Source organism: Haliotis rufescens, unplaced genomic scaffold (assembly GCF_023055435.1).
Source record: "Haliotis rufescens isolate VD_foot unplaced genomic scaffold, xgHalRufe1.0.p SCAF_2, whole genome shotgun sequence".
Taxonomy (NCBI): Eukaryota; Metazoa; Mollusca; class Gastropoda; order Lepetellida; family Haliotidae; genus Haliotis; species Haliotis rufescens.
In genome coordinates, this window is record NW_025963890.1 from 520,659 (window position 1) to 534,050 (window position 13,392).

Here is a 13,392-nt window from a genome sequence, read left to right on the forward strand (position 1 = left end):
TTTTGATTGGACTATGCATGGACTCGTTAGTCCAGCCAAAATGTAACTCCATAATACCAGCCTAGTTCGGCAAGGGTGGAAACTGGACTTTTAAATTCAGTTAACTCTTTTGCCTCAGGAAGATGGACATAAGATCATCATCCTGATATTGTCTGGGTAAAGCTATCTGCTTATATCTTTAACATTTGGCATTCAAGCAGTAATCCTTGAAATCATGTGACAATGGCTGTTAATGGATTATTCACATCTCTGCTCCTTTGAAGTATTGAAAGAACACTTAAAAGTAAATCATAATTTGGGTTTCACACCACTACTGTTTTGTACATCGGAGTTGTGAACATCATGTAAGAGGGAATGATTAGGTAGTTACACACCCATGTGGTAAATAGGGTACCTGATCTTATGATGCATAGATCACTGTGTACAAATGAGAAGTATTGTGTCAGAACTGACTAACAAGAAGTAAATATAGCAAATTGTGGGAGATGACAAAGTCACACATTTTATCATGATTGAAATGAAAAATTAAGGCACTTAAAAGCAAAGAAGAAAAAAATGATTCAAAAGTCCTCAGAACAAAAATAAAGAAAAGATGAAAAAAACCAACCAAATCAATTAATCCGTTTTTACCATGTAAAATTGATTACTTCCAGATGGAATTCTTACTAATATCATTTCCACTCACAGCCAAACATAACAAATAATGTAACAATCAACAGATAACAAAGTAAATCTGTAACAACCAAAAGTAATGCAAACCCCAATTGTCTTCCTGTCTACTTACAAAGATGGCAGGAATTACTTTAGTAATATTACATGTCTTCGCTTGTTGAAGATTATTCGTGTTGGTGATGTTTGTTAATTATAGGTTAGATTGTTTCATTACATCACTCATCATGTTGTGTATTTTTATCACATTTTCATGGATAGTTCTATTATTCTGATATGTGCAACAGAGCTCCAGATAGCTTTTTGAGCAATTGAGTTTTTACTCTACAGTTTCTATTTTAATTGGGTTATTACATTTTTCATTGGGTAATATTTTTTTCACTTATCTATTCATCACGCTATTGGATTTTCCCCAAAAATAGTGAACATTTTAAGATATATATAAAAAAGAAATAATGTGTTAGATGTATATAACTGTTCTAAATAAATAGGCTTGACCAGGCTTTCAGGCTTGAGCTGAAAGTAAATTAGCTCGTAATTGTGTTTAGGAAATTAGCTCCTTTGTATGCATGCTGAAAAAGCTTCATTGGGAATTTACACGAGCTGTTTTTTAAACATTTGAGTTTTTCATTTAATGCATGCATTTCCGTACACAAGTATATTGAAAGTAATTGGATTTTGAATATTTTTTTTGGGGGGGGGGTATTTTACGCAAATACGCTGTTTGTCTGTAGCTCTGGTGCAATGACAGGATTTTATCTTCAAGAAAGCACCTGATTTCCAAACTGAAAAAGATCGCCGAAATCTATCATACCACACCTGTATATACAAAACTATTATTCATAGAAAATCAAGTTCCAAACATGTAATGCCAACCCAAAATGTTAAACTGAGTTAAATACAGTTGAACATTGTAATGTGACCATGAACTCCTGACAATCAACTGACATTCTATTTCCTACATTCAAGAGACATCTTATATTATTGCCATTTAGAAACAAACAAAATCCATCGCTCTTAAAAAAAAAAGATATAAATTTGTTCACTGAAATATAAGCAGTTTCACATACTGTGTAATTTAATGTGTATAAATCAGACAAACAATATGGGACAGGTTTCACATGATGACAGAAATAGTATTTTGTAGATGTGGGTTTGTGTGCCTGGCAGTATGGCACTTATCCCCTAGAATGCCCGGGGTAATATCTATACATTAAGTACATACATACATTATACAGAACAACCTGTATGAGAACAATACACATTAAAATGTAGTCGAGACATTACATGTTAAAGCATTACAATGAGATACATAGAGCACTTTTCCTCGTCTACTCCCTCTCTCCTTTGACTGGCACACAACTTCAGGAACTACGGCATGTACAGTACAGCAGATCACAGGGGACACTTGTACTCCACAACACTACGTGGCAGTGTTAGGAGCTGCCCAGTCACAAGCTCTTGCTTTCAGGACAGCACTTGAAGAACATCTCAAATCAACAGTAAACGAGGGATTTCTCTGCTGAAATAATGCTTTTCATTCTAGAAACATACAATGCTTACCAGTGTGGTGGAGAATGATTAACACTGTGCAATTAACAATAATCTCACAAAAATTGCTTTGACTGCTTTTGAAAGTGCCTACACAGAAAGTACAAGTTGTAACAAAGGTTATAAACACTGCACTGTTCAGATTCATAGTACAACATGACTGAACACAAGTACAAAAGATACATGTATGTAAAGATTTATGGGAAAAACAGTTAATGTTGACCATACTACATACTTTTCAAAATGATGTGAAAATATTTGAAATGTTTGACAAACAAAACATTGAGGTGTAATAAATGAAATGTATCTGTTATCTTCCCTCAAACAACAAATGACCTCCATTATATTGTGAAATATAAATTGGACACATATTCTTGCTTTACGGGTTGATCTATCTTCAAAATTTCAGTTATATTGGAAACCTATCTGAGTAAATTGTAACTTCCAAAGTTAGCTATCCTGTGGTGTAACAGGGCAATTATTGTATACTACGCAAGAAAGGTTAAGGACCACCCAATTCTTTCATATTACCATTGTTCATCTGTCATGCCATGTAAGATTAACTATAGTAATATGATAGAATCGGGTGGTACTCAACATATTTTTCATAGTATATTCAATGTTGATCAATCAACTCTACTCTCATCCAATATTGTTTTCTCCCATCTCTGGACTCAACCTACCTAGACCCCAATTGTGAAATTTGGAATTATGAATTTATTATTTACATATCTGACCCAACCTCCCCACCCCTCCCCATTAAAACCTGTCTATCTACAGTGATGACATCAGTATGTTACAGATCACAAGCTACTATTGCACTTTCATGAGATGTATGTACAAAATTTACAACATGGGATATTGTTGAAGCTTGTCTGTCCATTGTGTGTAGAGGCACAAACACAAGAAACTACGGAGGCACTCCACTGATGAATCTACCAGTACTCTTACAGCTAAGGGTTTCAAAATTCAGGGGGGTTCCTGGGGTCTTCAAGATGTTCCATGGTATTTGAATGTAAGGACCCCCAAAATCTTAAGATTTTAACATTAGGATAATGACAGGGTCTTCTACTTGCCTGCTTAGTTTCAAACATTGTTAAAGATACATGTTCCACCCATACAGGACCTTATTCAACAAACCAATTTAAGTGCCATTACTGTCGTATATCTTCTCCTTCAACACAGATGTATCACAGTCGTGATGCTAAGATAAACTTGCAGAATGTGGCCAGTGGCTCCGTTCCACAAAGCAATCTTAGTGCTAAGACAAGTACAAGTCTAAGTTAATGGCTGTCATGATAATCATGGCACGCAATAGGATTGTTTTGAGGGATAGGTCCCGGAACACACAAGCTAGAAGCACCATAGTTGATAATTCACATCACTTACATCTTGTGTATTAAAATAACATGGATTCTATATTTGGCATTCCGTAGTTGTATTGATAAAGTTCTTGATATAACATAATTTTGTTGTCGCCATGTTATTAACCTCACAACATATGTACTACATACTGGACATACAGTTAATGTTATCACATCTGAATACAGTACCAGTATACATAGCCATGCCAGAATGTCACATTAACAAATACTTTCAACAAAAATCACTAAAAACAACCTAGATTTTATCATATATTTACATAAGATCTCCTGAAATCTCATGGAAGTGACTGTATAAAATAGTAAGAAATGTAGTTCTGTCAATAATGTGTGATCTGCTGCATGTTTCTATTAAGTGATCGGTGTGGTCAATGTACCCATCTGATTGGGTCTGAATGGGCGTGGCCATCTGAGGGCCTGTCCCCCTGCATGGCTGGACAGAGGAGGCTATGGTGTGTATGCTCCTGCTTCTCCTGTATGTGGACTTGGGGGTCAGGAATGGGAATCTACTGTGGGAGATCTGCTTGTAGGTAGCACACGGTACCTGGTCAGGCTGATATTAATATCACAGATCCTCATGCTCCTTCTCCAACAACAAATTACTGGAATTAGCTTAAAATCACAGTTTAAAGTGGAAAAGGAACCCTTGTGTATATAGCTACTCTATAATATTCAAAGTTGCCGTCATACTAACTTATTGTCGGGTTCAGGGTCGACATAGTACTTTCCTGAAACAAAAAAGAAGATATGTTAGCTCTCTCTATTAGTTTCTGTTTTATATTGCAAATAATGATATCAGTTTTTTTGTATGTTGTATCAAAAAAAAATTCACACTTTTTGTACTATCTGAAATGTAATCTAACTAAACAAATTAGAAACAGTCTGATCATGGGAAAGATAAATTGTTATAGGGGCGCTGGAGAGAAATAAGAAGGAGTCAAACTACATGACTTGTACAGGGGGAGGTGAAGTAGGCCACAGAACTGCCTATTCGACCAGGTGATGGGTAAACAAATTGACACAGCATGGTAGGCACCCATACCAAAGCTACAGAAGCAGTTCCCACTGACCTGAGGCAAACCTCTTCTTTGCTAGTGATATCCTATAGCCTGGCCCAACTAGTTCAAACTCCACCCCTGACAGTGTGGTGCCCTCACACATGAACTGTAGGGCAGTGGTGGATGGCACACTTGGACCTGTCTTCAGCTCAAACTTGGACCGGATACATCCCTGGCTCTCCTGCTCGCTCACCTCGGAGATGTCGTTCAACTTCCATGTTGCTCGACTGTTCTCTTCATTCCTGAAATAGACACAAATTATCGGGAGGTCCAAACTAGTTGGAAATAGAGGATACGTTGGAGTGAGTTGGGTTTACGCAGCTTTGAACAGTATTTCAGTAACATCACAGCATGTCTGCTTAATGTGCAAGGAGAGCCCAAAATGATGCAGGTCTCAAAGGTTTACCTTGTAGTGAACCCACAAGCACAGGTATGGTGCTGACAAACCTAGAAACGTAACAGGGTTACCCGCGAACCCACAATCAGAAGTTACCTAAGGGACTCTGCACAGCGAATTGAGGCACCCTAGACAACTGGGTCACCTATGTCATACAACAAGCTTGTACCTTATCCAATTGCGTGGATCAATTCTCATGATGTCAATACTTGATTGTCTGGTTCAGACTCGATTATTTACAGATCGCCATCATATAGCTGGAATATTGCCAGTGTGGCATTAAAAAAACAACTTTGTTCCACTCATGGTAATGCTCCCAATAACTAATATGAAGTATTTGTCATCCTAGATACTACGACATGCTCACCAGTGCCCAGGGGGAATGCTCTGCATCTTGGTGACGCCTCCACTGATATTGACAGCAACAAGAACATTCTTGAGCGTTGCAGCGGAAGCCATGGAGCTGGCATTGTAACGGTAGTCGAGGCGATACTCGGTGTTCTTGTCCTCGCATTTCCAGTACACAACCAGAGGTAGAGGAGTGCTCTCAACGCCAGGGTGAGCCCGCACCTACAGACGTACCAGATCAAATTATTAACAGTTTGTCACATTCAGGGAGGGGATGAATTGTTTAACGTTCCTGAAACCGTGTTTCAAGTATATCAGAGCCTTCCAATTTAATGTGGGAGGAAAAGTGCTCAGGTGTTTCCCACTGTGGAGGAACCCATGAGCACATGGAGGGTGTTAGCAAACCAAGGCACATATACTCAACATGGTAAATCTGGGAACACAACTTAATTTCACATTCAGCTTGATGTCAAAGGTAACATATTAACAATGTTGATATTTTTGTAGTATTAATAGAAACAGCAAAAACAGTATATGCATAGCTGCTAAGAATCACACATCAGCCAATGAAAACCTTCATCACACACCATTGCACCGGTACATTTAGGCAACACCCCCCAAAATGTTCGTTTTTGAATCAAAGCGTGTGATTTCAACACCTACACTTGGACATTTAAATACTTCCTACTAATGTTAAGAAATTTTTCTCCCTCAGAAATTGATAGGACAACTGATATTTGCCAAAAAATAACTATCATTTTTTGTCACTTTACTTGCCCTTTAATGATATAACAATCTGGACAAGCTGACCGTCTGTGCATCAAATCTTTTGAGACTACTAGCCCGAATATGGCTCTTAATTAAAATTTCTTTAGACTATTATTAGCTGAGCTTACGTAGCTGAACAGAATTTCAATCAGGCTTTGGCCTAGTGGCTTAAGTTGCAAACTGAGTTGACAATTGTTTATGAAACAGAATAGAGTTAAGATCACTGAAGCAATAGTTTGGTTTTGTTGGCAAAGTTAACCAACTTAGATTATCTGAAAGTTACAATCTACACAAATTCACCAATCTGAAAACAAATCCCAACTTACCTTGGAGCATGTGCCGAGAAGTAAGTGACACCCTATAGACACCAAACAGGTAGGTAAGCAAACTGAACATGGCTTGAGGGAATTACTAAAGAGGCCCCATACCTGGTATTTAATGATATCAATATTGAAGTAAGATGCTGTTTTGTTCTGTTCCCCCTGATGCCGAAGGTGGTCGACAAGAGCTCCCATGTCAAACTGGAACACGTGACTGTCTGCTGTACTCTGGTCATTGTCTCTGTCATAACACAAAATGCTGCATCAACATCTGCTTAATTTGGTCATGTTTGCTACAATCAGCACTTCCCAAATACCTGTGTAAGTAACTGTTTAGTGTCTACATGTCACCACAAGGGCAACAGATAGATCAATTAGACCTGTACCAGTGTAGGATTTACAATACTTCTACACATCTGATTGGCCACAATACATAAAATATTTTATTAATTTTAATTCTTCCTTTCTCATTGACCCCTGAATACATATACTTTTTTTTCATCAAAAGAGAAATTTCTGTGGAATATAATTTCCCTGAATTTGAATGATCACTCGTTGTGAAGAGTCTTACTTGACTAACAACTGGGTGTTTGGCATGACTTGTTCCAGTTTAGCTGCATTGCGTATTCTAAAGCTGAGCGCTGATGGTGAAGGGTTTTCTGTGAATGCTTTCACGATACCAGCAGGGAATGACATCATCAAGTTGCCCGTTGTTTTCACCGCACATCTGAAATGTCATCAGTCAGCACATACATGATTAAAGCTTTCACCAACATTCCCCCAGACAAACTGGCAAACTACCATGCCATGACATCTTGAACACACAACTCAATGAAACAAACTTGGTAAATGATGAAACATAGGATTAATTCCATTCTAATTTGTTTCCTTCTTAACAGCGGAGTTGGAATAACAATTGCAAAGAACTTTGACTTAATAGTTGCTGTTTTGGCTACACATTGTAGTTGAGGATGAGTGTCATCCCAATGTGCACAAACCCTTCAGTAGAAGACACAAAGCATCGTTTACTCCCACCAGAAAACTGAATGCACTTCCCCGTCAGTTGAACCACATGAGAAACACTAGCTACTATCATGTTAGTTGTTCTGTGGGGAGCCCCATGCTGTTAGAAAGCAACCAATGGAGATAGTTATACATCCTTCCTATAAACAAGAAGAGTGTTGCGAAACATCCATACCATACACACGACATAAACACCTACTATAGACAGTACAGCCCAAACAGCATTTGTAGAATCATAGGTTGTTGTCTTTTATCTACACAACACTATAACTGCTGCTTAGTGGCCAGGAATGGGCTTGCTAGTATAGACCTTAGTATGGTTTAGGATTAGCACTGGTCATACAGGCACAATGGAGAATAACAAGAGGTGATATGGGATGTGTGGTGCTGGGTTTGCGTGCAAGAAACAAGACCATTCTGCTAAAAAAAGCAACTTGGATGACATTCAGGGGTCAGCATAGCTTCTACACTTTCCATTAGTTGTGCTTCTGTCTACTTATCCACATTCTATGCCATACTAATCAAAAGAAGTTAAGGACCACCTGATTCCCTCATATTACTATACTTAACAAGCGTATAGTCGACGAAGTCATCTATATCCCCTGCCATTTTAACACGTTATGGTCCCAAACCAGGTAACTGACCCAACATTTCTCTTAGGTCATGTAAAAATAGCTGCAATGGAAATTCTAAAATAAACATTTATAAAATTCCTTAATATCAAATGGCACCAGTTCAGTATGTGCTTTATATATAGATATGCAATGTTTGACACGGGAAATATTTAACAGTTTATTTGTTATACTCCATAAGTGAACCCACCCTATATTAAAACTTAAATCCAACTTATTGCAATGGAAACATAAAAAATAAAAATTTCTTAAATTCTTAAATAGCAAAAGACAGTTCAGTATGTGTCTGGTAAACATGCATAGTTTTGTTAGAAAGTATTGAATGGGTTTTGAGTTATGCTCCAGAAACAAACACTATAAGTCCAACTTGTTGCAATGGAAACGTAAAACATAAATATTTATAAAACTCCTAAATAGCAAAAGGCGCCAGTTCAGTATGTGTCTGGTAAACATGCAAAGTTTTGTAAGAAATTATTTAACGGTTTTTGAGTTACACTCCAGAAACGAACAGCACCCTTATAGAACCTAAGTCCAACTTGTTGCAATGGAAACGTAAAAAATAAAAATTTATAAAATTCCTAAATAGCAAAAGGCCTCAGTTCAGTAAGTGCCTAGTAGACATGCAAAGTTTTGTAAGAAAGTATTTAATGGTTTTTGAGTTACGCTCCTGAAACGAACAGCACCCTTATAGAACCTAAGTCCAACTTGTTGCCATGGAAACGTAAAACATAAAAATTTATAAAATTCCTAAATAGCAAAAGCCACCAGTTCAGCATGAGTCTGATAGACATGCAAAGTTTTGTAAGAAATTATTTAACGGTTTTTGAGTTATGCTCCGGAAACGATTTCGGGACGCACACATGCACACACACACGGACGGAACCCATTTCTATATCCCCCGCCAACTTCGTTGGGGCAGGGGATAATAAGTCATGGCATGGATTAACTATAGTAATATGAAAGAATCGGGTGACCTTACCCTCTTTTGAGTAGTATATCATATGAGGTAAGGACAATAGGCTATGTTAGACTACAAACAAGACAATATTGTTCACTCCATGCCCTACTGTCATATATCACATTAACGGGCAACAACCAGTGATGGCTGCTTCCCTGTTGTCCTGACAACACCTCACAACACTGGGTAGTCACTATCGCTAACACAGAAGGTAGGCATATCATTCTCATATCAGTGTTATCCGTATAGTTTTGAAGCTGAAGAAAGCTGAGCTGTTGTTATGCAAAGCTGGCCATGTAAACAGACAGGGTAGTTTTCGAAGGGATCACACGATATTACCTGTTTCTAGCTACCCCTTCTCCTGAGATGGACCTGCAATACAGTTAGTAGCATGCACACAACAGTTACTAGATACACAACAGTAGTACACACGCACTCAGTGTACTGGTGGCGGGGTGGGGCCACACTCGAGGGAGGGGCACTAGCAGTAAAAGCTAGCTATACATTCTACATGTGAGGAGCTTTCCTCCAAGCTGTGACACTAACATCTATCAAAAGACAGTCTCATTTTCCATTGGGAATAAATCAATACCAACATATAGGGAAGACAACAAATATGATTCTGACTCAGATATGTGAACCCCAAATTCTCATTTGGGATGTGATTGTTTTGCGTATGTAAAATGTACTTAAATGTTTGGAAACAATGTGAAGATAAATATTGTTTGATTGAACAATTTAATTAATAACTTACATAAATAATTCTTACATTTATCATAAAGAACCTACATTAAACAAAGATATTTACAAGATACGATTATATGTGATGTTCTGCATGGTCTTGAATACTTTCCTAAACGTACTAAGACAGCACAGAAATCCATTATTTCCTTTGTTTGAAAACATGCAGGTGAAAAAATATTTTATTCCAATCTAGCTAAAACATAACTGAAGTATGTCTACAGGAGTGTTATTATCTATGTTAATCTCCAGCATGAACATGGTGTATCAGACCATCTCAAATTTTAAGACATGACGAGAAAACAGATTTGTTGTGGAGAAAATGTCACTGCTTGTCAACTTCCTGTTTGTGTTACACGCCAGCTTCTAATCTAAGCCTTTGTTAATCACAATGTAAAGGTAAGGGCAGAGTTCCTGTTTACCGGTAATTACCAGTTTTTACCTGTAGAATTAGGCTTGGACTAGTAATTCTTGTAACTGCCGGTCCCTGTGGACCGGCAAATAAAGTATCTTGTAAATCTTTGTTGTTGAACAAAACAGCATCATTAGTAAAAAAAGTATACTTTTCGAATGAAATCAGCTTGTCTGTTATCATTAGGGTTTCCCATTGTCTTTTTTTAGTGCAAGGAAATAATATTTTGCTTTGCTTCAAGGTTATATATCTATTTGTAGTGACAGTCTTGAATCAAGGTGAAATATTCAGAAATAAAAGAGAAAATTGTGATTGGACTTTGTGTGAATGACGTGTACTTCAGAAATGACAACACTGAATTTGTCAGCCATGAAAGTTCACTGCATTGAAATTAATGTTGAAAGAGTTAAAACCAGGTAATATTTATAATATTTTATTTGTTCTTTACTGACAAAAATTGTGTGGGAGTGTTAATTTTTATAGTTGCCAGTCCACTGGGACTGGCAGTTTGAAAAGCCAGCGGGAACACTGGGCCATGTTGTCTGTTTACACATAACTGTCTCTTGACAGGTGTACTCCAGCCACCCCATCACCACAGGGTGAGTGAGGACAGAGTCTGCACACAGTATGCAGGTGAGACAGAGCCAGTATATACAACAGAGGAGTCAAGAAAGCCAGACACTGGAATAGTTCAATCATTAATAACAAAGGGTGTCACATTATTAGTGGAGAAAAGGGTATGATAAAAAGTTAACACGAATGAAGGCTACAGTGCAAACTGATCATGTGAAAACCATTTATAAGATTGTAGTGACTTACTAAGATCCTGGTGCCTGTTGGACATTGAGATCCAACAGCCATCAATAGCATAATGAACTTATGTCACAGAGGGAGACTTACAACTGAAACAGGTCAAGAATCTTTTAAGGAGTGATATTGTGAAAAAGAAATAATTTGTTGTTTCTTTGTAACCAACATGTAGCCTTCATTGCTGTGTATAGAAAGCTAGCACAAACGAAGAAGAAAGACTGCTTCCAACTACATTCAACTTACTTTGTTGCATCGTGACCCTTGAAGAAGGCGTTGATGGTCTCTGTGAAGGCCACTGCCAGGGGCACGGTGTCGGACATGCCGATGGTCAGTGGACTGGGACCGCGGGAGGAGCCAATGGGCATGGAGGTAGTGTTGAACGTCACGCTGCCGCTGCTCTCGGACCGAGAGATTATTGGGATCGGACTGTTCTGACCCGTCGTCTTAGACTTGAAACAATCACACAGACAGACTATTCAATCTCTTCCACTAGTTCTTTACTCATAAATGTATGAAATAGACAAATTCCATGGATCACTCAGTGTCCATGGTGTCCTTTCACCTTAAATACAAACACAACAACAAAGTGATTGGCAAACAATCTAATACTCTTGGACTAGAGAGAGAGAGAGTTGGGTTTAACGCCGCTTTTAACAGTTTTACACTTGTATCACGGCGTGTCAGCTTAATGTGGGAGGAAATCCTGAAGTGATGCACGCATTAGATGTCTACCACTTTGGTGAAACCCACAAGCACGGGTAAGGTGCTGACAAACCTAGAAACATAATCGGGGTGAACCAGGGTTTGAACCCACAAGCATAGGTTTCTGTCATGGCCAAGGGACGCAACTCTGCACAGTGAATCGCAGTGCCTTAGACGATTGGGCCAACCGTGCCCCCCGACAAAGAGAGAGGGGGAGGGAGGGAGGGAGGCTCTTAATGATGATGCCATATTCTGTGAGATTGTTGACGAGGCTTGCTTCTACTGTGACAATTGACACTAAACATGATTACTCCACAGATGGCAATAAGACAGCCTTTGACAGAGGTGTGTACCTGAGAGAAAATACCCTTGTTCCGTGAAGGTGGTCTCGCGATGGCTGAAGTTAGATTGATGCCCCCTAGGGGTGATGAGACCTGACTAGAGACAGAAGGAGTGTTCCGCCCCGTGCTGCTGCCACTGACATCATGACCCAGTAACTCATTGAAGGCTGGAGGGAAACAACAGCACCATATCAATTCCGGCTACATCCTACCCTTACATCCTCTATCTCTAGGAAGCTCATATCACAGTTACTGATGGGGATAGTTTGTTGTTTAACGCCACACTCAGCAATATTCAACCTATATGATGGTAGTCTGTAAATAATCAAGTCTGGACCAGACAATCCAGTGAATTACATCATGAGCATCAATCTATACAATTGGGATACGATAATATGCATCAACAAAGTGAGCGAGCGACCACCTGATTCCGTTAGTAGCCTATAATGAGAAGCATGGGTTGCTGAAAAACAATTCTAACCATTATACTCATTGGTCGATTGGGTTAGTGTCAGAGCGCAGAAAGAAGTAAGCATTAGTAGTAATACTATCAGGAACATTAGTGGGACACACTGAAGATTGTTGGTGGTGATGTTTGTTACATTAACAACTAATATCTATTCATAATCAGGAGAAGTGTTTATCATCGTTGGATGTTTGAATACTTTGGCAGAACATGAATCCATAAATTTGTAAAATGATTAAGAGGAAATCTTTTGCAGACCAAAGCAAATATAAATATGCTGTGCATGTTGGCAACAAAAAGTACGTAGTACAGTTGGTGTGACCCACGCTTGTGAGGAAAGTGTACACAATGCCTATCATTCTGGCTGTATTTACATGTATTTAGCAGCTGCAGTAACATGTTTACCCCATTGCATTGATCTAAGACATAAAGTTGGTTGAAACTATATCTTCTTTCCCTGTATTGACAGCACGTTTCAGTGGCCAACAGCACATAGTAAACACATAGTAAACACATAGTAAACACATAGAACAATTCACAATGACTCTCAGTGCATATATAAAACTCTCTCAAGCAATCTACCAATCCGAAATAAGTACTGACAAACATCTTATTCTTGGATGGATAGAGTTGTCACTTTTATTATACAGTTGCAAGCTCCTTCTCAGAGCGTGACACCTTCGTTACACTCTCGGGAACATCGCTGCCACCAGTGTGGGTGCCGCCATTACAAGAATGTTGAAATTTGCCCTCTAACCCCAAATGATGTAACACTCATACTTTTGTTCATGTCTTTGGGAATGCCATCATAGAT

General features: G+C 38.5%; 1 protein-coding gene across 7 annotated transcripts in view; it reads right to left on the bottom strand.

Moving 5' to 3' along the window:
- Nucleotides 1-13,392, bottom strand: part of LOC124119622 (F-BAR domain only protein 2-like) — a 55,307-nt gene continuing 41,915 nt past the window's right edge. For 5 of the 7 annotated variants that reach the window (XM_046482186.2, XM_046482192.2, XM_046482188.2 and 2 more), the window contains 8 exons: nt 12,125-12,279; nt 11,313-11,518; nt 9,446-9,478; nt 7,065-7,220; nt 6,602-6,734; nt 5,425-5,627; nt 4,673-4,902; nt 1-4,330 (listed from right to left, as the gene is read on the bottom strand). In XM_046482186.2, coding sequence (XP_046338142.2) covers nt 4,287-4,330; nt 4,673-4,902; nt 5,425-5,627; nt 6,602-6,734; nt 7,065-7,220; nt 9,446-9,478; nt 11,313-11,518; nt 12,125-12,279 — 1,160 coding nt within the window. In that variant the 3' untranslated portion in view covers nt 1-4,286. The remainder of the gene's footprint in view (nt 4,331-4,672; nt 4,903-5,424; nt 5,628-6,601; nt 6,735-7,064; nt 7,221-9,445; nt 9,479-11,312; nt 11,519-12,124; nt 12,280-13,392) is intronic. The other 2 variants (XM_046482193.2, XM_046482189.2) reach the window with 1 other exon arrangement.